The sequence below is a fragment of the Exophiala bonariae genome, assembly GCF_035927105.1.
Source record: "Exophiala bonariae strain CCFEE 5792 chromosome Unknown scaffold_1, whole genome shotgun sequence".
Classification (NCBI taxonomy): domain Eukaryota; kingdom Fungi; phylum Ascomycota; class Eurotiomycetes; order Chaetothyriales; family Herpotrichiellaceae; genus Exophiala; species Exophiala bonariae.
In genome coordinates this window covers 1,577,864-1,605,847 of record NW_027042476.1, presented here as the reverse complement: position 1 = coordinate 1,605,847, position 27,984 = coordinate 1,577,864, and the positions used below count along the sequence as shown (strand labels likewise).

At 50.2% G+C, this 27,984-nt stretch overlaps 9 protein-coding genes across 9 annotated transcripts; 3 read left to right on the top strand and 6 right to left on the bottom strand.

The window, feature by feature from the left end:
• Positions 1 to 498: 498 nt before the first annotated feature.
• On the top strand, positions 499 to 4,361 carry LTR84_000573 (uncharacterized protein; the record flags this gene model as incomplete). Its single annotated transcript, XM_064844203.1, has 2 exons — positions 499 to 4,072; positions 4,129 to 4,361. The coding sequence occupies 2 exons, from the start codon at positions 499 to 501 to the stop codon at positions 4,359 to 4,361; spliced, it is 3,807 nt and encodes a 1,268-aa protein (XP_064712063.1).
• A 757-nt stretch (positions 4,362 to 5,118) lies between these two features.
• LTR84_000572 (uncharacterized protein) lies at positions 5,119 to 6,095 on the top strand (the record flags this gene model as incomplete). Its single annotated transcript, XM_064844202.1, has 3 exons — positions 5,119 to 5,219; positions 5,352 to 5,600; positions 5,735 to 6,095. The coding sequence occupies 3 exons, from the start codon at positions 5,119 to 5,121 to the stop codon at positions 6,093 to 6,095; spliced, it is 711 nt and encodes a 236-aa protein (XP_064712062.1).
• A 931-nt stretch (positions 6,096 to 7,026) lies between these two features.
• On the bottom strand, positions 7,027 to 10,419 carry LTR84_000571 (uncharacterized protein; the record flags this gene model as incomplete). Its single annotated transcript, XM_064844201.1, has 1 exon — positions 7,027 to 10,419. The coding sequence occupies one exon, from the start codon at positions 10,417 to 10,419 to the stop codon at positions 7,027 to 7,029; it is 3,393 nt and encodes a 1,130-aa protein (XP_064712061.1).
• Positions 10,420 to 11,376: 957 nt separating this feature from the next.
• LTR84_000570 (uncharacterized protein) lies at positions 11,377 to 13,062 on the bottom strand (the record flags this gene model as incomplete). Its single annotated transcript, XM_064844200.1, has 1 exon — positions 11,377 to 13,062. The coding sequence occupies one exon, from the start codon at positions 13,060 to 13,062 to the stop codon at positions 11,377 to 11,379; it is 1,686 nt and encodes a 561-aa protein (XP_064712060.1).
• A 441-nt stretch (positions 13,063 to 13,503) lies between these two features.
• On the bottom strand, positions 13,504 to 15,648 carry LTR84_000569 (uncharacterized protein; the record flags this gene model as incomplete). The annotated part of the gene is made up of 2 exons (XM_064844199.1): positions 13,504 to 14,817; positions 14,860 to 15,648. 2 exons carry the CDS (start codon positions 15,646 to 15,648, stop codon positions 13,504 to 13,506), a joined length of 2,103 nt encoding a protein of 700 aa, XP_064712059.1.
• An 870-nt stretch (positions 15,649 to 16,518) lies between these two features.
• On the bottom strand, positions 16,519 to 19,086 carry LTR84_000568 (uncharacterized protein; the record flags this gene model as incomplete). The annotated part of the gene is made up of 3 exons (XM_064844198.1): positions 16,519 to 18,606; positions 18,655 to 18,753; positions 18,802 to 19,086. The coding sequence occupies 3 exons, from the start codon at positions 19,084 to 19,086 to the stop codon at positions 16,519 to 16,521; spliced, it is 2,472 nt and encodes an 823-aa protein (XP_064712058.1).
• A 410-nt stretch (positions 19,087 to 19,496) lies between these two features.
• On the bottom strand, positions 19,497 to 21,697 carry LTR84_000567 (uncharacterized protein; the record flags this gene model as incomplete). The annotated part of the gene is made up of 2 exons (XM_064844197.1): positions 19,497 to 19,561; positions 19,645 to 21,697. The coding sequence occupies 2 exons, from the start codon at positions 21,695 to 21,697 to the stop codon at positions 19,497 to 19,499; spliced, it is 2,118 nt and encodes a 705-aa protein (XP_064712057.1).
• A 1,500-nt stretch (positions 21,698 to 23,197) lies between these two features.
• On the top strand, positions 23,198 to 24,768 carry LTR84_000566 (uncharacterized protein; the record flags this gene model as incomplete). Its single annotated transcript, XM_064844196.1, has 3 exons — positions 23,198 to 23,494; positions 23,607 to 24,241; positions 24,330 to 24,768. 3 exons carry the CDS (start codon positions 23,198 to 23,200, stop codon positions 24,766 to 24,768), a joined length of 1,371 nt encoding a protein of 456 aa, XP_064712056.1.
• Positions 24,769 to 25,386: 618 nt separating this feature from the next.
• LTR84_000565 (uncharacterized protein) lies at positions 25,387 to 27,219 on the bottom strand (the record flags this gene model as incomplete). Its single annotated transcript, XM_064844195.1, has 1 exon — positions 25,387 to 27,219. The coding sequence occupies one exon, from the start codon at positions 27,217 to 27,219 to the stop codon at positions 25,387 to 25,389; it is 1,833 nt and encodes a 610-aa protein (XP_064712055.1).
• Between the last annotated feature and the right edge of the window lie 765 nt (positions 27,220 to 27,984).

Sequence of the window (27,984 nt, the reverse complement as noted above, 5' to 3'; positions counted from 1 at the left end):
TCCATGCCCAAAGCGCCAGCATTCCTCAGTCGTGCCCAATCACATCCTTTCCGACTGGTCAGGAATCTAACCATAAGCACAACAAACACCCAGAGCAAAACTGTGTGAAAAGGCATCTTGTCTAAATCAGACAGGTCAACCGAGCTCAAGGCCGTTTGGAAGGGAGGTCTCCGTACTCATCAGCCTGTGTTGAACCTATACAGTCCGGCAGTGATACTGATTTGGGAGCCCTGCACAAAACATATCATTTATCACAACGCGTTTGCCATCCCCCATCCCCCGCGTTACTACTTCATCACTTCGGATTTTCAAGACATTGACAACCCTCAAATCTTTGTCTGCTCACAACGCAGCATTATCTCTACCGCGCACATTTGTGCTCTTCTTGTAAGTTGATTGTCTCAGTCTACCTACGCAAAGCTCACTGTTGTAGCCAGATCTTCCTGGATGGCCCTCTCCATCTGAGAGACCACCTTCGATTCGCGAGTGATAGCCACCATGTCCCCTTCACAGAACGGTCCCTCACACGACATGGACCCTCCCGTAAACCATACAAATCAAGACAAGCCCTCAACAAGAAGACATCCACTTGCTGAGATCCAACCAAGAACTTCTCCCTCATATGCGCGTGGTCAATCTGGTCGACAGCAAAGCGAGCCAATCTCAACCTCGCGTCGGATCCCCCACCATGAATCCCTCAAACCTGAATGCAACCTTTCAGTCCAAGAAAAACTGTTGAACAAAGTGCCAGTGATTGAAAACAAGCGTCTATCCGTTGTCATCGACGATACTGTCCCAAGCAATCGCGATTCACAAGTTTCAACCTCATCAGCAACCTCGGCAACTGCAAAGTCCAAGAGAAAAACACATGTCGGACCATGGCAACTGGGGAAAACACTTGGAAAAGGTGCGACCGGACGCGTTCGCCTTGCAAAACATGCTTTGACTGGCCAACCAGCTGCAGTCAAGATCGTATCAAAGAAGTCTGCTGCATTGGTTCAAAGTGCTAGTATGGCTCGAATGGATCGTGAGGATTCAGCTGCTGTTGCGGCTGGCTTACGAACAATGCCCTTTGGTATCGAGCGCGAAGTCGTCATCATGAAACTGATCGAGCACCCCAACATCATCAATCTGTACGATATCTGGGAGAATCGCGGCGAGCTCTACTTGGTCCTTGAATATGTTGAGGGTGGCGAGCTTTTTGATTATGTCTCGGGTAATGGAGCACTCCCAGAAGGAGAGGCTGTTCGACTCTATCGTCAGATCGTTGCCGGACTGTCATACTGTCATCGTTTCAACATCTGTCACCGTGACCTGAAACCAGAGAACTTGCTCCTCGATAGCAATCGAAACATCAAATTGGCTGACTTCGGAATGGCTGCCCTTCAACCCGAGGGGAAGTGGCTGAACACATCATGTGGTAGTCCACATTATGCAGCCCCAGAAGTCGTCAATGGACAACAATATCGAGGTGATAAGGCCGACATTTGGAGCACAGGAATCATCCTATTTGCGATGCTGAATGGATTTCTGCCTTTCGACGGTGGCAGTCTGGGCAAAACTCTGAGCCTTGTCAAGAAAGGCGAGTATTATCTGCCTCCTTCCCTGAGTGTTGAAGCATCCGACCTCATCCAACGCATTCTGCAAAAGCGGCCTGACAAGAGAATTTCCATGGAGGACATATGGAAACATCCGTTGATGCGCAAGTATGAAATGTATCATACGAGCCTGTCTGCACCCCAACCACTCATAGGTGCAGCACCACCGCCAGAGATCCACACACAGTCGAAGCGTGTTTCTCGTCGCTCCGAGATTGATACTGAGGTTCTTCGGAGTCTGTCAACTTTGTGGCATGGTGAGAACGAAGATGAGTTGATTCGGAGACTGATGAATGAAGGACCCAACCACGAAAAGCTTTTCTACTGGGCATTGATCAAGTTTCGTGATGATCAGCTCGAGAATTATCCTGGTGACCCTCTACATTACTCTACAAGTGATTACCATCATGTTACTAGACCAGTCCCAAAGCAAGCGAAGAAATCGGGCACCAGAGGTCATGCACGACGGACTTCCCAGTTTTCCATTGTCAGTGATGACAATAAGAGAGAGGGCTACTATAAACATCCGGCCACTGCAGCGAGCAAGACTACTCAGAGTAGTTACGATCCTTTCCGCGCCTCAAGAACTCCCCTTGGAGACGATGGCTATAATTCTGCGATGCGCCGTCGACCCATGACCAATGTTGGTCGATCTATGAGCTCGGTAGGAAGTCTGAAACGTGCTGCTAGTGGTCGGTATCCAGACGATATTCCAGTCCTACCCACTTTCACTTCCGAAGAACTCGAGAAGCTGATACAGAAGAAACGTGCATCATACTCGACAGCCACTTCTAGGAGCTCTTTGTCGAGCATGAGACGTCGTCCAGGTATCAGAAAATCTGTGAGCTATAAGCGTAGAATCAGTTTTCAACATCCCCGAAGACAAGGATCAAATGAAGACGCAAATCGTCGCTTATTCTACGAGACCGGTCCTATAGATCGCCTCCCTACTCGAAGTACTATTGATCACATCTCCGAAGGTCATAGTCAAAGTACGCCCAGTCTCCCCAGTCCACCGCAGGCTTATCGTCCACGAAAATCTACTTCTGATGTCGACGTCAAGAATTCTCGTGTTGCAAGCCACTATTGGAAGGATGACACCCGAAAAGTTGGCGCCGAGTTGGGCAAAATCTGTGAAGAAGCCTTCAATCGATCTTCAGTATCGACTGTCAGCGAGACAAGCCCAATTCAACCTGTGCAATCATCGATTACATCGGTGTCCGCTCATAACCCTAACGTTCCTTCCAGCATCCGAGATAGACCACTTCCTGCAACCCCAATCTTGCATGAACTTCTTGAGCGGCGGGAGGAAATCGTTCAAACTTGGGGCGATGCTGAACCGACCGTGCTTGCTGACGTGTTGGCCGCTCTCGATAAAAGAATTGACGCTGAGATCGACAAGCAGAGAAGCTTCGAGAAGCGAGCTGCTTCAGATCCAACATCCAACACTGCGACACGTCATTATCGTTCGACATCACCAACCAACACTATTGACGACTTGAAGCACAACCGTGTTGGAAACACTCGTGCTGCGTCTGATCCCGTCCAATCCAACACACCTCAGTACAAAAACGGGAAAACCATTCGACTGGTGACACCTGACCCAAGTTCACCGCTCACTCGTGTTGAACCTCTGAAAATTCGCAAGAACAAAGCTGCACCGATCAACTCCTTGAGAGGAGGGCCCTCCGAGTCTACAAGATTGATGTATGAACGTAGCGGTTATGATCAACGTCTAGCCCCGAGGAGAAATGGCTTGGATACGATCGATGAGAATCCAGGATCTCCAAAGCGAAGACCGCAAGGTACGAGTTCTGCTACAACCAGAAAATGGTCATGGCTGGCGAAGCGTTCATCTGTTCCACGAGACCCGCAAGAACGCCTTGAAGCAGCTGAGGATGCCGACGAGAGTTCTGAACATCAAGGGTCTCAAGTGGTGCAACCAAGCGGTTCTACCAACTCTTCAAGTCTTTCAAGGCAACGTGTCAGTGATTCTGAAATGGCTGAGATGGAGTTAACTATAACGCAAAAGCGAACTTGGTTTCAGAAAATGTTCGGAAAGAACACAAGAGGCAGGGATAACCTTCCAGTAATGACTGGCCACCACCGCATTGTGCAGGACTCGACAGACGATTCCGAGTCTCATGAATTCGGAATTCAAGAGAGGGCCGAGAATGGCGAGAATGGGAAGGGGAAGACGGCGGTACGCAGAACGTATCAACCTGCCACAAGTGTTGACGCTGCCATTGCCGCTGCAGCATCGCGCCCGATTGAGATTAATCAAAATTGGTTCGCAAGATTGTTCAATGTCCGACCAGCGACTCGAGTACTCTGTCTTGTGATCACCAAAACCAGAGCCAGGAGAGAACTTCTGAAGATCTTGAACCACTGGCATCAATACGGACTGAGAGATGTTGTTACCGAGCGACGAGCAGGTACTGACATTATTCGAGCACGCCTGGACGCTGAAAATTGTGAGTACTTGATTTTTGTTGTCTTCGAATCCTCTTTACTGACATGAACCTCTCAGATCTGTCTCTCAAGCCCGTTCATTTTCACGCATATTTGTACTCGGTACTTGAACACGGCCGGAAAGCCAACTTAAGTGTTATCAAATTGACTCAAGAGAAGGGTGCGGCGAGCACGTTTGTCAATATTCATGAGGTCCTTGAGAACAATTTTCGCAATCGCAGCCTTTTGGTGCTTGACCGGGCACGCAAGAAGGGCATTGAGCGATCTTTGAAGGAGGCCGGGTTTTGGTAAAGACAACTTATGATACTTGGACATACGACGTTCTTTGGTTCTACAGGTGACCAACTTGGGATGACTCTTGGTTGTGTACGCACTCCTTGCGGACGGTGATTGGCGACTGTTTTCGTGGATAGAATAGTATGCTTGTTTGAGTAACTAGGTTTCGAGCAGGACGATCGTGGACTGTCAGACATGTTTAGAGGGCATGAAGCAAGGCAGACCTAACAGATGCATTCTGAGCATAAATCAATGGAGCAATCCTACGGATCATAATCAATCATTGATAGTTTTAACTCATTCCCATTCTTTGTGCTTGAATAGCCGGCCCAGGCATCCCCCAGATAGATGTTAGTCCCTCCTGCTTGGCTTCTCCGGCATTTCGTACCTCATCTATGCTGTTAAGTCACCATGGATCTTGTGCAGGAAGCAGCTCGGGGGAATAATCGGCAGAATATGAGAGAGGCCAAGGCTCTGTCATTGTCAGATCTCATGCGACGAGAGGTTAGATCTCCGTATTCGGACTGTCCCACGGGCATCTAACTCAGATGTTCAATGTACTCGAATGACGTCGTTCTCAGATCTTTCTTGTTGGTGCAGTGTAAAATAGTTTAGATATCTGACTTTGTAGATTGAAATCGTAAATAACTTTCCTCCGAACTAATCAAACACATACGGGACTTTCAATTCAAGTGTTTTGCCCCTACATATCTGCACGACCAGAAATTCTGGACCTACAATTCCACCTAGTAACCTAGACCTTCAATGCACCATGGCGGCCACAGAGAAAGACCAGACAACGATCGCAACAGCAAAGGAGCTGGAACACGTCCCCTGGAGTGAGGAATACGAAAAGATGATCTCCGGCATGTTGTATGTGCATAACTTCCCCCCCATCTCGTCTCATCTCATCTGAATCCACACACATCTCAATCTCTCAGGACTCCCACCCATCTTCAACCCCACTGGCTGACCTCCTTCCCCCTCCCTACCCGGATCCAACAGATACAACTCCCTTGTCCCCGAACTAGAAGAGACACGCTGGAAAGCCCGCAAATGGTGTCACCTGTACAACACGACATTTCCGGGTCTGGACGACCCGACCTTCACCATGACCGACGGGGCCAACGCGCGCTACGAGCAACTCACCCAGATCCTCGGCCGTGTCGGCAAGGACGCCTACATCGAACCGCCCCTCTATCTTGACTACGGCTGTAACGTCTCGCTTGGAGAACGGTTCTACGCGGGCATGAAGTGAGTTTTACTCCGTCTACGTGCTTTCCCCCGCCGGCCCTCCCGGCCCCCCACCTTTCGTTGATATAATAGCTGGAAGCCGTACTCTCGCACCCAAGCACCACACCAACTAACGTGACCTGCAACCCCCGCAGCACAGTAATACTCGACTGCTCACTCGTCCTGATCGGCCACCGCGTGATGTTTGGGCCCAACGTGTCCATCTTCGCGGCGACGCACGAGACCGAAGTGACGTCGCGGCGCGAGTACATCGAGTTCGCCAAGCCCGTCGTCATCGGCGACGACTGCTGGATCGGCGGCGGCACCGTCGTCTTGCCCGGCGTCACCATCGGCAAGGGCTGCACCATCGGCGCCGGCAGCGTCGTCTCCAGAGATGTTCCGGACTGGTCGGTCGCCATGGGTAGTCCCGCTAGGGTCGTCAGGACCGTCCAACCCTTGCCGGATTTGAAGCCCGGTGACGAGGTCGCTTTCACCGCTGTTGAACGCCAGAGCTGAAAATGGGGATCGAGTGGCAGGTTAGACACTGTGATGGAGAGAGACCCCAAGGGGAGGGGTGGTGGCTGGTTGGCAAAGCTTGTGAGGCACGGCCGACACCTTAGAGAACTATCAGAAAGACGGGCGCGTAAAGAGTGACCAAAATGTCTCACACATCGGACTCAGAACTATTTATGCTTTGATCATCTCATCACCTGTTAGAGACATACACTAATTAGACATACACTATAGTACGTAGTATACAGCCGCTGGCACATTGCATTAACCGTTCTCCAGCGGCGTGACTTCGAAACGCTCGAGATATATCACTCGCACTCAACTTGACCTCTTATATCCGTACGTTTCGTGACACGAAATCCCGAGTCCTGAGAACGAAACCCATGGCCATGGCTGGGCAGTACTCAGTTCGTGTCTTTTGTTGATCCGGTTCCCCTGATATCTGTCCCAGTCCTTTCTCCTTCTATACTAGCAGCCGTTCAAGTCAGTCAATTCGTTCTCGTCACTCTGTCTTTGTACCCTGTCGATAAGGGACTTCGTGGTATTCGTCGGGCGTCGGTGGTGGAATTTCCGACGCTTTCATTATACGGGACAATCAATCGCTGTGGTGTAGAATCAGGTATGCCGTTTGACGGCGGGTGTTGTAGATGATACATCTGTGCTTTCGCTCGTGTTCCAAAATGGCTGCTTTACCAAATCCAATGCAGCCTGCAGCTCGTGCCGTCTATGGATATTGAAGAACATGCGAACTGTGGCGAAGTCCATTCTTCCATGACTTTGGTGTTCGAAATAGTAATAACAGTATTGTAGATCTGGATATGCCAGGGGCAGTCTCATTGAGGGACTGCTGTAAGAAGATGAATCTGGGGTGAGTTTCGGAGTGGTCTCTTTGTGAAGGGACAAGACCGATGATACAAAAATTCCGTGGAAATCCTTATCTCCGGCCGAAGAAGTTCATGCTCCCTGTTTGCTGCATATTCAATAGACTGTCAGCGCGCTGGAACACATCTCCCTTGAAAAACTGGTCACCGTATGCACTGGCCGGTGTGCTTGGAACTGGTGTTGGAATCGGTACGGTGGCCTGAGCAGCTGGACCCAAAGCAGCCGAGAGTGGTGTGGCAGGAAGTGGAACTGAGACAGGACTGTTACCGTAAGAGGAATGATTAATCGGAACAATGAATCCATTGAAGTTGTGCTTAGTAGCTGTGTGCGGCGTCAAGGATGATCCATTGGGAAGTGGCGGAACGGGTACCAATGGAGGTGGGAATGGGCTAAGTCTGCCGTGACTGGAAGGAGCCGCAAGAGGGTAACCAGAAGGGACACCATTGATGCCATTCGTATATCCATTTCCATTGACACTGGTCGCTGGAGGTTGATTTGAATTCGGAATGAATGCATTTAGAGGGGGCATAGCAGTTGTCGCACTATCTGTAAGATAACGCCATGGGCTCGATTCTATCAGACGCCCAGCTTCTCTACTGGCTTTCTGGACTGGACGGAGCATCGTGATGAGTTCTTGAGACAACAGTCGGAGCGATTTGGCTTCCCTCATTTCAGTGAGGAGATCGATGAAATTCATCAAAAAGTTTTTGCAAAGCAGCCACAAAGAAGGGTCGTTCCGTCCACTACTCATCATGTGCGCGTTGGGATCTGTCAAGCGCATATTCACAAGCCTGATCTGCAGAGCTTCACAAACATCAATGCACTGTTTGCTTCGGTAAACCAAGGTTGACCAAAGATCGTGTACAGCCTTTGGTTGGCGGTTTTCCTCTGCTGCTTCGAGACAGCGAAGAAATTGTGCCTTTGCGATTGGAATTGTGTGGAGAGCTGCATCGTATGCGCGAGTCAGTGCAAGGAATATTTGTTCGAAGACTGTTTCTTCTTGAGCGTCAGTAAGTCCGGTGGCTGGGTTGACACGAGTAGAATATGCACTGTTCTGAGGAAGATTGAAGACTTCGCCGGATCGGGGAGTACTGGCAACAGATGAGTACGAAGAACCGTTCATCATGGCTGTCCGAGAGCTCGACCTTGACCGATAGCCAGTACTGGAGTTGGATGTCAGAGTGTTTCCACTAGAGGAGAAAGTCGATGAGGTGCCAGTATTAAGACTTCCGTTAATTGTGGTACCTGTCAAATGTATAGGTGTCTCGAGTGGTTTTGTGATAACAGGTGGTACAGAAGGTATTTGAGATGTAGGAACGTTGTCCAGGATGGGATGTTGAATGGCAGTATCGCTCCGCAATCTCGGGCCTGATCTTGCGGGCCGAGTTTTGTCTCGGGTAGGTGTGATTGCTCGAACGGCTTTTGGAGGTGTGCTGAATTCTTCCGGAATGGTTTGGATCATATTAGAGCCTGCACTGGGCATCTGCTTCGCATGTCCGAAACCTTGTGTAACTTGGACATCTGCCCCGAAGCTCTGGATTGCATTTCTGACTTCCACCATACTGCCGTATAGGAGGAGCATTAAAGTTCGAACGTATCGTACATCACTTCCAGCGACGATCTTTTTGACGTTGTCTTGCAACTGAGCGGTCACATGGGTGTAAGCCATGATACATGTTGCACAGTCTTGGCGGACGGTCGTTTCAATCTTTTCGACAGCGTCCTCATCTTCAATATCAACCAAATCTGCTTGCTCCAAGGCCTCGTTCAGGCGATCAACATGAGTGGAAGCATTGAAAAAGGTGAATTCCAAAGTGCTTCTTCTTTGAACCTCTTTGTTCCTGACGGCAGCAATTAAGCCTGATATTTGAGGATGAATCTGGTAGAGAGCGTAGAGAATACCTTTGGCGCCTTCAATGACTGGATTGTTCCATTCATTTTCGACTTTGTGCTCGGGTAAGCTTGAGAGACGTTTCACGAACGCAAGTCTGTGTCTCCTTGCATCTCTGGGGCTGTTAGGACTTGAAGAACTCGTTCCACCCGGGGATGACAAGGCACCATTTCGTTTAAGAACGGATCCGTGACTGAAACCTCGGAGATGACTGTTTCGGTTGACTTTCAACTCGTCGATACTGTCCAGCTCCGGCTGCTTCTCACGCCGCAACATACCCATTCTCTTCTGGCGGACCGCTGATGTTGCCTGTAATACACTCTCGCTATTGCTTCGGTTCCTTTCGTTGTTACTCTGATTGACTATAGGTGCAATCCCTGGTCTACGAAGGATAGGCATCTGTTGTCCAGATGCCCCCGAAGCCACGCGATAGTGTGAACGGGTAGGTATAGGAGGTGGATTAGGCTGAATTGGAGAAGACTTGTTCCCTTCGGATCCAGAGTCGATGCTGTTGGTACTCGGAATGACAGGAAATCTGCTGCTGGGTGCTCTCTTAAATGGCTTGGGTGTTTCCATTGGACTTTCGTCAAGTTCGAGAGATGCTTCGATATCGATCGGGGCAATTACGGGATGGGAATCCCGTAGGTATCTCTTAATTTCAACTGTGATGGCAGTTTCCCGTTCATGATCAGTCATTTCCGAGAAAGACACCTCAGACTCCTTTGCCTCAACAATCTTTTTCAACTTAAACCGTAATGGATTCTCGGCGATCTTCAAAATCTGAAGTTTCGTCATCTCGCATAATTCAACAGGTAAGTCCTCCACCCTGTTGTGAACCATGGAGAACACCCTTAAGGATTTGAGATTTTTGATATCACTCGATATTTTCTTGACTTTGTTCCTGCTGATGTCCAGGATTTCGAGTTGATTTAATTTGTATACGCCTCTTGGGATTTCTCTGAAGACATTTGAGCGGATATTGAGGTACCGGAGGTGGGTACATTCCGAAAAACGTAGAGGAATGTGCCATATCTGATTATGGGACAAGGACAACCTTTCCACTTCTGCCTTGATTAGATCAACGACACTCTCTGGCAGTCTTGCAATATTGGAGTGGCCCATATCCAGAGTAAGTTTTGGTTTGACTGCATCGCTGACTGCTTCACTTCCAGCTAGGGCATGCTCTGTATCCTGCCTTGCATCGGCCACCTTCTTCCTGAACAGCTCTGTAGTGTCTTCGAGGGACAGTAGTGCAGTTTCGTTCTTGGTGCTCTGTCCATTCGGCCTCTCATCGACTCTTGGTGGGGAGTCATCCAGAGCGTGTATAATGTCCAGCTGTTCTCCTCCATTTATTCTTCCGTTCTCGCTCAGGGCCCGAGGGGTTTCTAGATCCTCAGAGCGACCACCAGCCGTGCTCGTCCGGCCTGCATCGTCGGGCCTCAGCAAGACGCGGGCACTGGCGAGAGGGGGGATATCGGGATCCATCAGCTTGCTGAGATCAGTGTCTCTGAAGCCAGCCGCAGCTATCGTGTCAACGGCTAATATTGAAGTCATGTTGATAGTAGTGTGGCCGGCACACTAGCAGCATATCTTCGAGGAACCAGCCAGAGACAATTGAGGAATACCACGAGAAGCCTCTGTCATTCGACCACCGTTATTGATCTACCACATGTTCAATAAATCCGGAACCCAGAATCTGCTGTGTGGCGGATTGCGTCGATGGGGTTTCAAGAGTGGAATGATCGACCAGGGTGGTGTTGGGCTGCGTTCTGGGTTTCGAGGTTCGCGATGGAGAGGCCGGTCCAGGGCTCGTGGTTTGTGCTTTGTGTCGTAAGGGAGAGGACAAAGAGGTAGGTGACGGAGGATCACGCGTCTACTGGCACGACGAAATATAGGTGCTGGTAGATGATGGAAAGCGGCCGAGTCGTGAAATCGAGAGGTGTAACATTTGGAACAAAAATGTACGCGGAGGAAGCGAGGTATGGAAACAGGGCGTTTACGAATGGGTTAGGTCGAAAAGTGGTGGTCTCGGTGGTGCTGGTCTGCAGAAGGTGATGGCACTGATGGGCGAGGCGAGGGCGAGGGGCGGGAGTTGGGAATGGGATGCATGGCCCAGGGCATGAATGGGCGCAGAATGGCCAGGGTCGCACGGTGAACAACTTGAAGTGGGAACAGGGGTGCACGCCCTACCCCAACGCGGTTTAGGTGACCGTTTTAGTGGCCTTCAACCTAACACATCCACGTGACCTGTCCCTGGTGCCTTGCAGCTTCCATGCTTCTAGCTGGGCGCTATTGGGTGACCCAGCGATACTCCGGGCAGCCTAAAGAAACCAAAATGAGCCTAAAGGAAGCCGGCAACCACCTGAAACATCCAACTGTTGAGCATGCAGCGACTGTGGATGGCTTGGCATCAGCTTCACCGCGTCAGAAGGAGCCTCCATTTATTTCACTTCCAGGTACGAGCGGATAGAAACAATTCCATAAGAGCACTGTTGTCTATGTCATGACCTCCTATCCACATTCTTGCTGACTCCCATCTTCCATCAACCTACTCTCCGTTCCGTAGCCTTGTAAGCCGCCATCCAAGATCCATTGTTCATTGTCGTCGTTGTCATCTTGGACTCTGCGCCACACACTGGCACGAGGAGCACCCTCACCCGACTCACGCCCCTTGCCCTTCAAGTTCTGACTTCCATCGGGCGCCTTCCATATAGGCCGAACGAGTTTGCCTGTGGCGAGAAGGGGATTATTACTGAACGCGCCCTTCTCACCAATGCTCAAATGCTGATCCATAGCGTCATCGGGCTCAATAGTTTCTGCGTCATTGACCTCATCCTTCGCACTCAACGCTGGGGCCTGTCCACGTTCGTACGTCTTGACCAACTTCCCGTTCTTGATGCTCATACTCATCACTGTTTTCTTCTTCTCCCACTCAGGTCGGTTCGCCTCCTCGAGCTCTCGGAGGTATTTCTGCTGTTTCTTCAGAGCCGCCGCACGTTGCACAGGACTCATCCACTGTGTTGTGCCTGGCGTTAGTGTCGCATCGTAGTCGGCCGCTTCATCGTGTACTCTTGTACGTTGAGCATTTTCTCTTTGGAAAGCCAGAAGTTTATCTCGATGTGCTCTCGCCCGAGCTGCTGCGGAGGATGCCTCGTCACCCGATGCACTATCTGGGGTTGAGCCACCAAACCGCGGTGTCCCCGCTCCTGAATGTGATTGTCCCGCGTTGTGCACTGCCATCCGTTCGATTCCTCGCTCCTCCTTCAATGCTTTGATCATTTCATTGACTTGACCCTTGGTGAGAACAGGTGAATCGCAAAATGAGCATGGCTGTAGCCCTTCGAGAGCACAAATGATCTTGCCACAATTTAAACAATTTGGAGCAGTCGAGAACAAAGGGTGAATCGAAGCATTGCACGTGCATTTCCTCCGCTGTGAGGACAACGTAGGATTCGTGGCCAACTCCAAAGCAGCGATCGCGGCAGTCAGATCAGAGACACTCGTCGTAGTGGTCGTCGTAGCTCCTTTGTGCGGCGTAGAAGTACCAGACTGGGACTGCGGCTGCGAATGTGCGACATGAGCAGGCTTCTTCGACTGCTTGGCCCGCACGTTGGCAAATCCAAAATCCGAGATCAAATTTCCTGACGCAGAGGGCGGCATCTTCTGCACTCCCCGCGCCGCCGGCGACGCATCTCTAGACGTAGCAGACGAACCCCCTGACGGGCCATGCGAAACCTGAGGCACCTGCAGAGCATCTGGCTCTCGACCGCCAAACGCATACCCGTCGCCGCTGTCATAGTGCTTCGTGTACCCACCACCCACATTCCCATACCCCTCAGGCGTCCGCGCCGGCCCAGCAGAGTGCAGCGGCGGTTTCGACCTTTTCGACTGTCGTTTCTTCACACTTGGCACGCCGGTCTCATCGCCAGCCGGCGAAGATCGAGAAGGCTGTGCGGGGCTCTTCGATCTTCGATTGCCTCCACTCGAAGAAGTTGCGATGTCTGGGCGTCTGCTGTTGAAGGAGGAGATGAATTCCAGCGCTGGCGGTGAGTCGCCCAACAGATTCTTGAGATGCTCGGCCCCAGATTCTTTCCCTAGCGTTGAGGTATATGTGATAATTTCTTTGAGTGATTCGTCATCGATCGGTAGGAGGCGCTGGAGGCGTGGCAGAGCCCATAACTGTAGATCGCTGCTCATAGCCGTTGGAGTGTGAGACCTTTCTTCGTTCGCCAATTACTGACTGTACGTCGGAATTGAGATGGAGAGGTTTTCAATGTCAGTTTAGGACATCGAGGTGTTGTACAACATCAAGACAGTAACTTGGTGGGTCATGTTGGTGATGATATTCATGAGTCATACAATTTTTGTCATTTTATTTGCACGAGTCAGCCATCATCCGCCAGGCGCTAGGTACCTTGTAGGGGAGAAAAGATTCGTGCTGATGTGGGTACCTAATACCGAGGTACATGCCGACAAGACAATCTTCTGGATCCGCATATATGCATTGGTGCTATTGATAGTCTGCTGTGCTTTTCATTGATGTCGCTACAAAGAATAAGAGGGCTCTCCCTCGTCATCGCTCCTCGTACCACCCATCGCGCCAGCCACTCGGATTGCCAGGAGTATCCATGGATTCCCTTACAAAGGGACATCGGACTTGTTGGCAACCAAAGCAATCAATGCTGCTCCAAGACCAGAACCGTCTTTCGCAAGACCAATTCTAATGCGCTTCTCATCCTCGCCAATGCCTTGAATCTCTCTGAAGGCCTCACGGATATACTCCTCGAAGCCCGGGTAGTATTCTACCAGACTGCCATCAACTCCAATGTCTACCATTTCGTCTTCCTTCAGCTTGTTGCTTGAGATGACAACTGCTCCCAATGCCACGGCACTCAAGCGGGCTGCTCGTTTTCCGATGGCGTGGACAAGCATCTTGACTGCTACACAGTCCTCGGTCGAAGCAGCTCCGATATTGAGCTCCCTCTCTAGTGTTTGCTTAGTGATCCGCAGATGATCTGACTGATCTTCCTCGACAATGGAAAGGAAAGATGTGTCGATACCCCATTGCTTGAAGAGGGCACTGCTTGGGTCAACAGTAGTAGTGCTTCGAATGTCATTGTCATGTGATGAGTTATCCTTGAAAAGGGCAACCTTGGGGTCTTTGTGCTCATAAAGACTCAGCAAGGCCCGACGAAGAATTTCTCCCAGAAACATGCCGGAGACACGCTTCTCAAACATCTGAATACCAGGATTGACGGATTCTCGATCTAGGTCGACATCATACTGAGTATTGGGGAGAACTTTCAAGGGATTGTCAAAGCTTCCCCATTCAGTATTAATGATCATCAAACCTGTCGATTTGTCATAATTGGCTTGACCACCTTCAGCCTCGTCAATGGACTTCATTTTTTTGACTTTGTCCAATGACTCGACGTATGCACCATTTGTACCAGTCCCGAAGATAGCACCGATGAGTGTCTTAGTCTTTCCTGGTGAAGTGTAGGATCTCGCCATGAGTGTCCCCACCGTATCATTGACAAGGGCAGCGACCCTGACGGGTAGCTTCAATGCATCCAGTTCTTTCTGTAGCAACTCACAGACGTCCTTACCAAGGGCTTCTTCAATGTCGTAGCCTTTTGTCCAGCGCATCAAATTGCCCTTGTTGATCCCTATCTGGTTCACGGGGAAACTGAATGTAAAGCCCAAGTCGAAGAACTCTTCCGCCACGGGATTTTGTTTGTGCTTTTCAAAGTGGTCGCTATGGTGGGCCACCAAGAAGGCCTCTATTTGCTTAGCTAGAAAAGAAAACAGTTCAGTAGCTGTTTTAGCCTCCATAAGTGATCGTGGAACGGCCACTTTGGACTGCTGCAGGGAGAAGGATTGATTTCCGTGCAGAGTGACGGAACACACGCGAAAATTGGTACCACCTAGGTCAACAGCCAGGTATACGCCCTATCCCAGTTAGCAAGATCACAGATGGAATTCTTTTCCTACCTTCTCTGTGCCATTGGGTACCGATGTGACATAGGTTGGGATTTGACTCAATGGTGTGCCCTGCTTCTCCAGACCTTCCTCCATCTCACGGATGAATTCCTGGACACCTTTATTGACATCTTCCACAGAATATTCAAACTGCGCAACAATGCGCTTTGCCTCAGCTTCGAGGGCCATATTGGTCAGGGCGTGCGTGGTGGGGAGGTCGGCGGAGAAAAGAGACTTGGGTTTGCACTGTATCCCAGGTTCTAGCTGGTCGTAGTATGCCTCCTGCTTGTAGACACTATCTCCAAAAGGATTCAGGAGGATCTGGGGGAAGGAAGGAAAGCCCGGAGAAGAGGAGGATTGTCGAGGCTTCACGTCTCGTGATACAAATAGCTGAGCAAAGACAAGTAAGAGTAGCAGCAGTAGCCCAGAAGCCAGGTATATGAGGGGTATGCGCGAATGGGTGGACAATTTGGCTCGGGTCCTATACTGTTCAGTTCCTGGAATAAATGAAGCAGTACGTTGCCATAGAGAGGGCTGGTGAACGCGCTTGCGAGAGGTCTTGGAGGTCTTGAGGGAAGCCAGCTTTGCTTTTTCGCGGTGCAAGCCTGATGACAAGGTGAGGGGCAGGTGTACAGGCCCGGCAAGAGGAGAGAGAGGGGCAGTGGCAAAGGTCTTGGACCAGGCACAGAGTGGTGGGCGTGGATGGCCAGTAGTGGTAGGAGAAAGATGAACCGAGTTGTTTTCTCTGGCTGGAAAACAGAGTAGCACTGGCAGGTCCTTGCACTTTGACCCAGTGTTCATGTGCAGGACATGTGGTTACGTCGTCAAGATTTTTTGGGACTGGGTAGCAGGAAGTGAGCAACCGTAGGCGATTGAGTGACCTCAGAGGCGACCGAAGCAATGAAACCCAGGGAACGAACTACGTTAGTTCCTTACTTACTTACTTGATGCAAAGGGTGGGTTGATCGATGCTACCAACTTTAGGCTTAGCAGGCCTGGAATTTGCAGAAATGCCATGCGTTCAGGCGTCGCTTTAATGGACAAACTTCGATCGTGTGCCAAAAGTTGGGCACCAGTCGGATGCAGCCAAAGGCCTGGAGGATCCTCAAAAAGCACCCCACCACGCCAATAGGCGTCGCCTCCCAAGCAATCCCAAGCAATTCCAGCAAGTCCATCCCCAGCGAGGTTCACCCGAGGAGAGTAACTAACTAGTTAGTTAACAAGAAGGGTTAGCTAGGTATCTGCTCAGGTAGGTACTTCGTACCTCCTCCGTAGGTCGACATCAGAATTCTGGGTGAAAGAAGCGAGATCTAACTAAACGCTGGATCTTCACCACTCATCGCATAAAATTGAATATTTCGGGTGCTTCGTATCCACAGGTTTTCAAGTACTATTATTATATGCTGTTATGTGCTCTCGACGAATGTCCTTCACTCGTCTTTTGTGACTTGATAATGATATACATCCCTTCCTAATCAATAGCATTGCCCATGAACGCTCATCCTCCCAAATTTCATCGCCAACTTTTCCTTCGCCAGCTCGCCCGTAAAATGGTCACGGAACATGTCGAACTAGTGCACGAACTGGCAAGAAGTCCCTCCCCAAACACCTAGACACGATCCTTTTTATCAAACGCCAAAGCAGTGTGGGTATATGTCGTTGTCATTCGTCTTAAAAGAGCATCTCGTTTGAAGCATCGCCGTTGGTTTCCTTTTCCATCGTCGCATAGTCTTCCATAGTCCTTCTTCTCTTCACCTCGAAATCTCTACCGTCAAGACTAGTCATATTGAGCCCCGCCGATTCCATTGAATGTGACCGTCCTCCCCATGAGAGTCGTTTCAACATACTCCCCCGGCGCTGGAGCTTAGCGTCTGAGGGTGTTTGTGCAGGTGATGAGGAGGAGGAGGATGATCGACTTGGTGTGAAGTAAGACCGTCTATCTGCTGTAGGGCTTGCTGACGAGCTGGTTTTCCCCAATTGAGAGGGCATTTCCTGAAGCATGGGCTCACCATTGCTACTTGAGCCCATATCTCTGTTGTCCATATTCCAGTCTTTGGCGAAGAGCTTCATGTCAGGATCTGATTCGTACAAGATCTTCATGTCTTCAATGTCCGCCTCCCCACGTGGAGCCACACTGGCTCGTCGTTTCCACATGTGCCACAAGAGATGGTCGTTTCCAAGGACGTCTGATAATGAAGAGTCCGTCAATCGTTCACTTTCACTGGAGGATAGCGTCATTGAAATTTCAAGCAGGTTCTCTTCCTCAGCGGAATCGTATATGGTGTCTTGAATGACGGAGATCAGCTCGTGATCTGTAATAGCGGTCTTGCAGTTGATACCCAGCGCTGTGCAACTGTCCGAGCAACAAGTCCATGGTTCGGATATTGAAGATGGCTCCCTGTCCAATATATCGCCAACCCATTGCGATACGGCAGTTTCTTGTGAGCTTGGCCCGCGCTCGTCGTAGCTTGGTGAATGGACATCATCCCTTACGCTCACATTCGTCCAGGGCGGATGCATGCGGATGACATTCTGAGTAAGCAAAGTGTTACCACCAATCACATCGAATGTTTTGACTGCATGTGCTTGTTCAACAGTGTGAGTAACCTTTCGAACCAGAGCCGTAAGCATTGACACATCACTTTCTGGTGAGATGCTGCGTGTCTGGTTTCTCCTTTCGTCGATCTGCCCCCCTATACTCTCTGATTCTTGAAGAAGATCGAAGATATCTAACTCTCGTTGACCCTCTTCTGCGGAATGCACGTCATGATAGCCGGACATTGCTGCATCCAAGACATCATCGATTGACGGGACAGCAGATATGGAGCATTCGTTGAAAGAGTCCAAACTTGCGGGTATCTCAGGACATTGTCTGGTCAGGGGAATCTCCCCATAGACGTCCTCGGCTCGTTTCATCGCCGATCTCTTCCATAGATCTTCCGAACCCAAATTTTGCATGAGCACTGAGGGACAAATGCCCGTTTGCTGCCTTGAATGTGTACCAGAAAGTACACTCCGGATAGGGCATAGTGGAGTCAATCGTCGTGCTGATTTGCTGCTCCGAAGCCCACGAGCCAGTGTCATCCACATTGCTTTCCGGCACAGCTCCCGAGCAAATCGACGCCCGTTGTTGTCCACATCATCAGCACCATTCGTAATGAGAGCACCTGACTGGATTGTACTCTGTCTACTGGACAGCGAGAATGAGGATAATATGCTGGCAAGTCCCCTGACGAAAATAGCTTGTTGCTCAAAATCATTGCTGTAAGCCCGGCTGAAGATGTTTGGCGCAAATTCGGACAGTGATAGCTTCTGAAATTCGCAAACCACATTGATACTAGGACTTTGACTCATCGCATCTGTGCAAATACCCTTGCGTAGGACAGCATCGACAAGTCGTACTAGGACATCGTCGCTCAAGGCAAAAGCGTCTTGCTTCTGTGTCTCTCTGAATCTTATCCTCGTCACCATTGTACTCGGAAGGCGTGTGTCTTCTCTGTGAGAACTCTGATCACAATTTCCAATACCCTCGGATCTGTCATTTGATGCCTGGGGAAGCATGAAGCCACCAATTGGAGAGGGGTCAAGTGATGAGACGGGTATAGGGTCTGGTTTCGAGGCATGAACCGAGCCATTCGGTGGCTGTGGAGCTATCATGGATGCATGCTTGAGCAGACAGTCGATTCGAACGGACGTTAAGTGTACTACTCGAATGTCCGGAGGGCAATCGAGGGTGGAGTCATCACGATGATCGAAACACTATCGACCAGTCAGTAATGAGAAGCAAAGGAGAACACTTGGTCCTACCCGCATCTTCATCTCGATGGTGGGAGAGTTCTTCCCGAAAGCACTATCACCTCGTGTGACAGCAAGCTGACATACATCGTAGCCAAGCTCCGACCAGAGCTTCAAACGAGGTTAGAAGCGACAGACAAAGGGGGATAATCAGCTTACCTCAGCCGTTCCAATGGAGTCAGCAACTACATCAACCGCATCTGTTCCACAGTCACAGACATTTGTTATGCTCTCGTGAAAATCGAGATGGAGCGACAGGATAAAAGTCTGAGCTTTGGGGATCCAATAAGGACCAGATGTCAGAACTTCATCATGGTCAGTAATGTGAGAAGCACTCGGATTTGCTCCGCTGGATACTGTGGCATGGGCTTTGGCATGAAGAGCAAGCTGTGTTTTTCGATGGACAACCATGCTGTCCCATAACTGAATTTCCAGATTGTCCATTGTCGAAAATCACGGGTGCCAGAAAGGGGGGAATCTCAAAAGAGATTCTCTGCATTGATGGCAACCACCTCAACTGTCAAGCAAAGTCTTTAAGTCAGCAAGGCACAGGGAAATTATCTTAGGCAGCGACGAGGGCATGGAATCGAATGCAGCAGCGACGAACAGGCCGTAGCTCAAACTCTTGCTTACCTAGGTAAACAGACTGCCAAGAAAAAGAACTTCTCATCGCTCCTTTTCTCGCGCAGGCTTTACCAATGTCCTACCCACCAGCTCTACAGCTTTTCTGCACACAAGAGTCGAGGTCAACAACTCGACAAGTAGCAATCTTAATTTCCGGTTACTACTGCCAATAAAAACAAGGTCAGAGGAAATATTGAGTATCTAATATGGATGTGTCCCATAACTAACGATCATCTTAAGGTTCCACCCCAATTCCAGGGGCTGTATGGATCATCAGGAAGAAGATTGAACATCACTGTTACCATTGTCAGAAAATTGGTAGGCTGGATACTGCGCAGGGATATACATGGATTGAGAAATGCAAAGTAGGAGACTTACTCTGTCCAAATGCCCCAAATGTTTCATCTAGATGTGCATCGAACTGGAAATCAGAGTTATCCACTTGTGCCAGACCTGGATTCTGGTAGCCTGGCTGTGATAAGTCGTGAGGAAACTGCTGCTGAAGATTTTCCCTCGTAGGGGGTGGCATGCTGTCATTGGCAATGAAATCTGGTGGCGGATGGAATTGATTGCTTTGATCGAGAAGGAACTGCTCGCTCCTTTGAGGAGTAACAGTGCTCAATTCGTCGTTCTGGATTCTTGCAGACTGGCCAACTGATTCCGCAGTCAGAGATACTGATTGTGGATCGAGAGCGTTGTTCAATTCTCGTTGTATCGTAGCGCTAAGAAGTGGTGTGAGTAATTCATCGAGGTGTTTCGCCATTTTGCTACTGTTGCCATGTGCCCGACTGGTTCTGATAATACGCATGACCCCAGACTTGCACTCTTGTGAGCGAGCACTGAATGGTTCTGTCGGAGGAACGATGCATAATATGACACCCGCAGTAAAGAAGTGCATGAAGACAAAAGAAAGCACTAGGTGATGTTCTAGTTCTCCCAGGGGTAGACGAGAAATTCTCAGAGCAGCTTCTATGGCAATGTCCAGTGACCTTTCTCGATATTCCGATGCTGATTTTGCAGTGCCTGTTGCACCATTCAAATTTAGCCTGTGTTCGATGAGAGGACGGCGTAGGAATATCACGCTGCTGTCGTACGTAGCTTGGAGCGTAATGGCTTGTAGCATCAAAAACCTGTCGCTCTGATTTGTTCTTGGGGAATTCTGATTGTGAAGAGGTTGATGGCCGTCACCATCACGGAGGCCGGTGTTGTAGTATTCCATGGTAAGATAGTCAGGAATCTGACTATGCCAGTCCGAGAGTTGATGCTCAGTCTGACGAATGGTATCCAGTAGTGACATGGCATCTTCTTCCGATAGTGGATTGTTCAGTCTTAGAAGACGAAGAGTTGATAGAGCATGCTTGGTGATCGAATATAGACGGTACTTGAGGACGTGGAAAGCCAAGGTGGAGCGCACCCCGTTTGGTGGTATCTCTCCTCCTGATCGAGATGAGGGGCCGTTGATGGCAGTGTCGTCCAGCTCACACAGAGGTTGTACCCGGGCGAAGGCGGCATCGAGGCCGGTTGGTCTACCATATATCATCGATGAGAAAGTATCTGCAATGATGACATGATTCCAGGTCCGTCGGCGCACCTGTAACTCGACATCTCGATCGTCCGCGGGGTTCTCGCAGTGTAATGCAAGAGCGTATGCCGTACTGACAGCCAATGATAAAATACTCCAGGCAGCATGTGCAGAGCCATTATAGATATAGTAGGTGCCCAAGATCAAACAAACTTGTACCGTTTCGATCTGGCCATCATCAACTAGATCTAACATGTGCGTTCGAATCTCGGAGATGAAGTCTGCAAGCAACAGCCTAGGATTCAACCCTTCCAACTCCAGGTGTTGGTGTCCGTGCCATGAAGAATCGTGTAGGACGCATTTGAGACCCATTGCGGCAACTGTAAGGGCGACTACCACGACCGGTAGATCTTGCCTAGTCCATTGAGGCTTTCGCAGAACAGATTCCACACGGGCAGTAAAACTTGGCTCGTGGAAAAGGAATATAAACCATTGTACACGGTCAAAGTAGGCTTGGATCAAGGAGCGCATAATGAGTAATGGGGGCATCTGCATTCCTCGGAGGCCCCATGCTGAGCCAATTTCTCGAATGTCGCCAGCATCGCCAGGTATGGTCGAGCTCAAATCTGGCGACTCGAGATCATGGTCTCTGGCCACATTTCTCGCAAAATTGATGACTGAACTATTTGCGCCAAACTGTTGCTGTTCTGTTGGACTAGAGGCGGGAATGTGTTCGTCGGTCGGTCGACGTTCCAGAGCATTTGACCTGCTAGTGACATAGTCGACTTCCAGCGGGATTTTGTTGGACTCGCTCGAAAAAGTAACCACGGTTTCTCGGGGCGGTGCTTCCTGCGTCGCCTTCCTCTTCCCCAGTACCTGACGAGGTTTACATTCTGCTGAGGCGCGCATACATAGTGTACAAGGCCTCGTCGCATCGCACTTGAGTTTTTGTTTTCTGCATCGCTCGCAGGCCTGCACGACTCTTCCTAGGGATGCCATAAGACAAGGAAAGCGTGGGGATGACTAAAGCAAAAGGTCGAGGTGAGATCACTTCCACCGGAAGGCGAAGCTCCGAGCATTAAATATTCTCCAGGGGAGTGTGAGCTGCGGCGTGCTTCACTGGGCAGGCTGCTTGGCCATATTCTCCACACCTGGGGAAATTGATCAACGTTCCAATTGATGAAAACTGGAGGTGGGGCTGACGACTATTCTTTGTTCGATTTTTCAAATCCCAAGTCGATGGACATCCCCTCTACTTATGATACAGCATCGGCAAGTAGGCCTATTGGCGAGATTGATTGTCGCCATGCAAATCAGGGGCTAGTCTTCCTCTCCGAAGTGAAAGAGTGTGAGAGGTGCCCCGCGAGGTGCTATCTGGATGCATCTGGTTAGTTGTCAATAACAACCCTTCCCATTTTAACTCCTTTGTTGGTCAATTTCTCTGGGTGGCTAGGATACATCTGGATAGAAGAAAGGAACGTTTGTGAGAAGCGAATTATTCTTCAGCTAGTAGGGTACCCTGGTTACTTCGCCCAACGCCAATATGCGAGACGGGGATGAGCCACGCACTTCATATCCCTTTATACTACTCCTTATACTTGCTGGCGACATGGAGTTATCCTTTTCAAGGCCGAGATAAGAGAAAGCGATGTGACCTCAAATTCGTGCCACTTGATGCCAACCTTGTCTGATCGTACGAAATATACGTTAGGTCTTGCAAATGGACATACATTAGGTAGGCCAATATTCCCCCTTTGGCGCCGTCTTGGTGGCCTGGAAGAATAGATGTAAAAAACCGTGTGTTGACTTGATCCCATACATTCAATTTGCACCTCACCTCAAGGCCTCCTTGACCGGAATACCATTATGCTCATCGTCGTCATCGTCAGTTGACATGAGAGCAACCTCGTCGTTTATGATAGACCAAAGACAAACCCTGATGCTCGTCGTCCATGTGCTTCACCTTGCTTGCATGTCCAACGGAGGCCTACTGATTCTACGATTTCAATGGTCAAGAGGCTTAGCTATGCTATAGATGATACGAAAATCGTCACCACAACTTGAAGTCTAACGGTCTAATCTTTTTCTCGTTCAAGTTTGTGTTTACAATCATCATCGGAGCGGAAATTCTAAGCTCCGCTATATCGCCGCAATTCTTCCGCCTGCACCCGCGGGTCTTCCATCACTACGGTCCATATTGACTGGGATAGTATCGGTCCAAGTCCTCAACTCTCCGCAATATCACTCATTTATATTATCTAGCTCCTTCAGAACCCGATGTTGAGATCTTGAATGCTCCCCAACCGAGTCTCCACTGACTTTTAAGAAAAGGCAGCGTTGCGCTGCTTGACCCTGTGGAGGGGTCGACAGCTACCACCACCTCCCGTCCCCGCTTAGATCACCTCAAAGATGCGTCACAACTCAATAGCACGCGTGCTTCGGGCACCAAAGGCATCTGCGCGGTGCAGCCCAGCCCTGCCGCCCACGACTTTCGCATGCAGACGGTCATTCCATACAAGCAAAAGATGCCAGACCGATGGGGTCTACAAAGCACTCACAGAGATGAGAATCCGCACGCCATGGATAGAAGCACTGAGAGAATCGCAAAATGGTTCCGCGGCAGCAGACCCGAAACCAACCCCGAAACCAGATGTGACCCCAAAGAGAATGTCAGATAGCTACGTCAGCCTTGTGCTCCCACTGGCTGTTAGTATACCCAATGATGAATTGCCTGTTCACCCTCCCACACCCATGCCTTCCCATTCAGAAAGACCTGCGTAGCTTGAATTGACTTTTTTCTCCTCTGGCGGGTTCATAGCAAGACAAATGGCTTCTCGACACATATGCGAACTACACCGGACAAATTCGGACGGGGACGCTCCTTATGGATCTCGACGCCATGGCCGGCGTCGTAGCCTACAAACACACTGGTGAAGGTGTCAGCACAGTGACCGCCGCCGTGGACAGAATCACACTGCAAAATCCGATCAGGGAAATCTGCGACCTAGAACTGAGCGGCCAAGTCACATTCGCGACCGGGCGAAGCAGCATGGAGATCACGCTACAAATAGCGAAAGCTCCTGCAGAAGGAGAGAAGATCTTACCGGAACACGTCTTCATGACATGTGCTTTCACCATGGTGGCATTGGACCCTCAGACGAAGAAACCGATCAACATTGCGCCACTGGAAGTGACGACGCCCGCCGAGAAAGCGATCTTCGCAAAGGGAGCCGAGAACTACAAGAACAAAAAAGCCATGAAGTCGGCCCACATCTTGCAAAAAGCCCCCGATGCCGAGGAGTCGATCGAAATCCATAAGATGTGGACCGAATCGCTCGCGTACGCCGACTCCAAGAATCCCAAACATCAACCCAAGAACGTGCAGAACATGAGCAAGACCACGATTCACAGCACACAGATCATGCAACCGCAATACCGCAACCGTCACAATTTGTACGTCTGTCCCATCAGCATACACCTAAACCCTTTTCTTCTTTTCCAGACAATCAAAAGCTAACCTCCAGCCTTCCCCGGAAAACAGCATGATCTTCGGAGGGTACCTCCTGAAGCAAACCTTCGAACTAGCATTCACCTGCGCGGCCGCCTTCTGCCACACGCGACCACGGTTCTTGAACCTTGACCCAAGCACATTCGAAGAGCCAGTTCCTGTCGGATCGGTGCTGTACGTGTCCGCGGGTGTTTCGTACACGGAGCCGGACCCCAGCGGCGGTACACGCATCCAGGTGATGGTGCGGACGCACGTGCGGCCGGTCGAGCACCAGGACCAGGAACGAAAGTCGACGGGCACGTTCTTCTACACGTTCCTGTCGTCCGACAGTGTCAACGTGCTGCCGCAGAGTTACGGTGAGTTTATGCGCTGGGTTGCGGGGAAGAGGAGGGCCGAGAATCTCGCAGCCACGCTTAAGGCCGACCAATCTACCATGCTTGCTAGTATGCACGCTGAGAATATCACGGAATGAAGCCTTGTGGGTTGAGCATCCCTCTGGTTAAGTAGGAGATTCAGACTGGTAGGAAGACATGTCATTTCATGCATGGATCATGTTGGGGCATTGAAAGAATGCCACAATCTCGACATCGCCCATGGCGAGGCCTTGATAAAACTAATCGCTAGGCGATTTAGGCGATAGGGTAACGTAGGGTCGACCAATTTAAGCTTTCAGTAATCTACGAGAGGCAACGCCACGCGTTTCACCTTATGCTAGCACGCTTTCACACGCTAGGCGATCGGCATCAGTCAAGGCTTGTGGAGATACAATCTTCAACTGCACCACCTGTTGATGATGTTGCCTCGTCGATTTTCCACGATGAGTCGATGACTTGTCAGAACACCGCAGATTGAGCTTAGATCGGCTCGTGTTCTGATGGTTATCGAAGTAAGAATGCCAACCTTATTGCCAGAATCGCGATGGCGGGCCACGATGCTATTATAGCTGGTATCCACGGATGGCTGAGCTAAAGATATCTCGGATGCGAACCACGTTCCCAGACAATGGCAACGTATGAGGATGTTGAGAAGCGTTGCGGATATAGCAGATCGAGTTCGAGGTCAGAATCCAGGACATTAGGTCGCAGCAATCTCATTCATCGTACCGTCGACTTCTTCGCCGTCGGGCTTTCTCTGGATCTCGACTCTCTCGGTGACTCCGTCTCTTCCGTCGTTCTCTATCCTCCTCGGATTCGGGGAGTCCATCAGGATTTAATCTTCCAGTTCTTCTACCACTTGCATGCGGTGGTGCCTGAGATGATGGCCTTGGAGGAGGGGCACCATCAAATTGTTCAACGCGGCGACTTCTTCTCTTTTCCTTTGCGGAAGGCCGCAGGTCCAACACGTAGTCATATGTTCGAGGGGTTTGTTTCAGGAGGACCAATTCTGTTTCTGAGATGATCGCCTCGGGTATCTTCTCCTGTCCGCCAGTGTTCTTCGCATTGTGATCCGTCCAGATGACCGCAAGGTGGTCGGCATTACCGCCCTGTCCAGGAGGAAGCATCTCCGCCTCGAAGGTCCAATCTTTCAATGCTGGTGGATCATAGATGCCTCGGTCCTGCGAACCCGGACCTTGCAAGCCCAATCTAGCCCTGACGCTCGCGTGGATGAATTCGTTTGTGTTCTTTAGCCTCTTAGACGTTGGTCGGCCATTTTGGGGATCTGTACGGTAGTAGTTCCCTGGTGTTCTTGTTTTTGTGCCCGTCAGCGAGTAAAAGCCCTTAACAGAGTTGTACAGCTCCCCAAAAGCCCATGGCCGAGTCTTCTGTCCACTTAATTTATAAGTACGTCGATTTTCCTCCCAAAGACCGATTAGAAAATTTGAACGGAAGTCCAGGAATGGTTCAAGCTTGCTCATCATCCACGCCAGGGTAATATTTGAAAGATCCTGGTCCTCATACCCTCCCCCAACATTGCTGTGTACGCCAGGAAACCAGCACTGAACCAAATTCGTACGATCATTGTCACGCTTCTCCCAAAGAGCTGGTGAAAATGGGGATCTTCGTTCGTCCAGTGCAAGAGCTTGGAAGGCATTTTCGATACACGGATGCAGTCGGGTGTCATAAAATTCGTACTCATGCACGCCTGGGTTCACTATTCCAATAGAACTCAACAGCCCGGTCTTCGGAATGCCCAAACTGCCAACCGTGTCCCAGCAGCAGATAGCTTTGATAGGCACATTCATGATTGTCAAGCCCCTCTTCACCAATTCATCCACATAATGTTGATCGAAGGGACCTTTATCTGGAAATGGTGTTTCTGGGTACTTGCTTTCGTACCGCTCATCGAAACGATGCTCCCAATCCTCGAAGATTTCATTGAAAAATGGTAGACCAGCCCTGGTCAGTAGGCCAAGGGCTCCGATCATACCCCCAATACTTCGTGCCGTGAATGCACCACGGCTAAAGCCCATGAGGAACATTTCATCTCCAGCCTTCCAGTTGATTGCAAGGTAAGTGTATGCTTCGCGCATGTTCTCTTTCAAGCCGAAACCAGTGGCGCCGCTGAAAGTGCGGGAGGCGCGCCCACCCATGGTGCCAACGCCGGCCTGGTAGTTGACAACCTGAGGAATTCCGTCTCTGGAAGTATCTTTGATAGCCCAGCCTATCCTTGAGACATTTGAGGGTATCTGCTTCTGACCATTTGACAGCCCGTTGTCCGCATCGAGCCATGTGCCGTCACAAGTGACAATAAGACGCTTCCTAGGGCCGGCTATGGGGCGTTCAAGAGTTCCCGGCATTGGGCCAAGGGTTGCGCTCAGAGGAGGAGGCTCAACGCGGGATTGCGGGCGACTAGGTGCTGCACTGAGCGGCGGTGGCGGTGGAAAGACTCCAGATGCGTGAACACTGCCTGGGTACCCAGGCGGCGCAAGAGGAGGCGCAAGGCCACTCGCAACGGAGGAACGTGGGATAGGCGGGCGGGACATTGTTGGTGCCGCGGCTGTGCTTGTTCAGGTAGATATGTGATGGATGATAGGATGAACTAGTACGGATAAGATAGAGATGTGTCAATCAGTCAAGTGGCACGGTCGCCTACGTCCAGATGCGCGAGACTGTCGTGAGGCTTCCATGAGAAAATGAGGATGGTTCGGAAGTCGTTGGAATAGATCGCTGCGCAAGGGGAAATCACGCGACAAGGAAGGTGTTTGGCAGTGACTGCGGAAGGAGCGAATGTTGTAGAGGAAGTCGCATTTGGAAAGTAGTAACGCAGAATTCACATGCCGGTGGTGAAGAGGAAGGCGCAAGTGCAGTAACTAAGTGAGTTGTAGCATCTTGTGACTGCGGCTGCAATTGCGAGTTGTTGTCAACAGCCCCCACCCCCAGCCTCCCCTACAGTGACAACCGCAAGGCTTGGGACTGGCTCCTTAGGCTGAAGAAAATAACGAATTGGACTACGGATCAGCCCACCAAGCCTTCATCTCCCGTTCGTGCGGAATGGCTGGGATCACCAATCGAGTCCGCTGCCCTAACCAAAATCTGCTCAGTGGGCATTGGCGCGTCATTACGTAGATTGGACCCTTAGGACAATTTCTGGTTGCACCACACACGGATTGAGAAAGAAGTGCTTCGTGTTTTGCATCAAAAAGGGTTGTTGTAACACAACATTCTCAATTGTACTTTGTTGCTACCTATCTACCTAAGTAGACATTATGGCTACATTGCGCACAACACCTATGCTGCTGTATATAGAA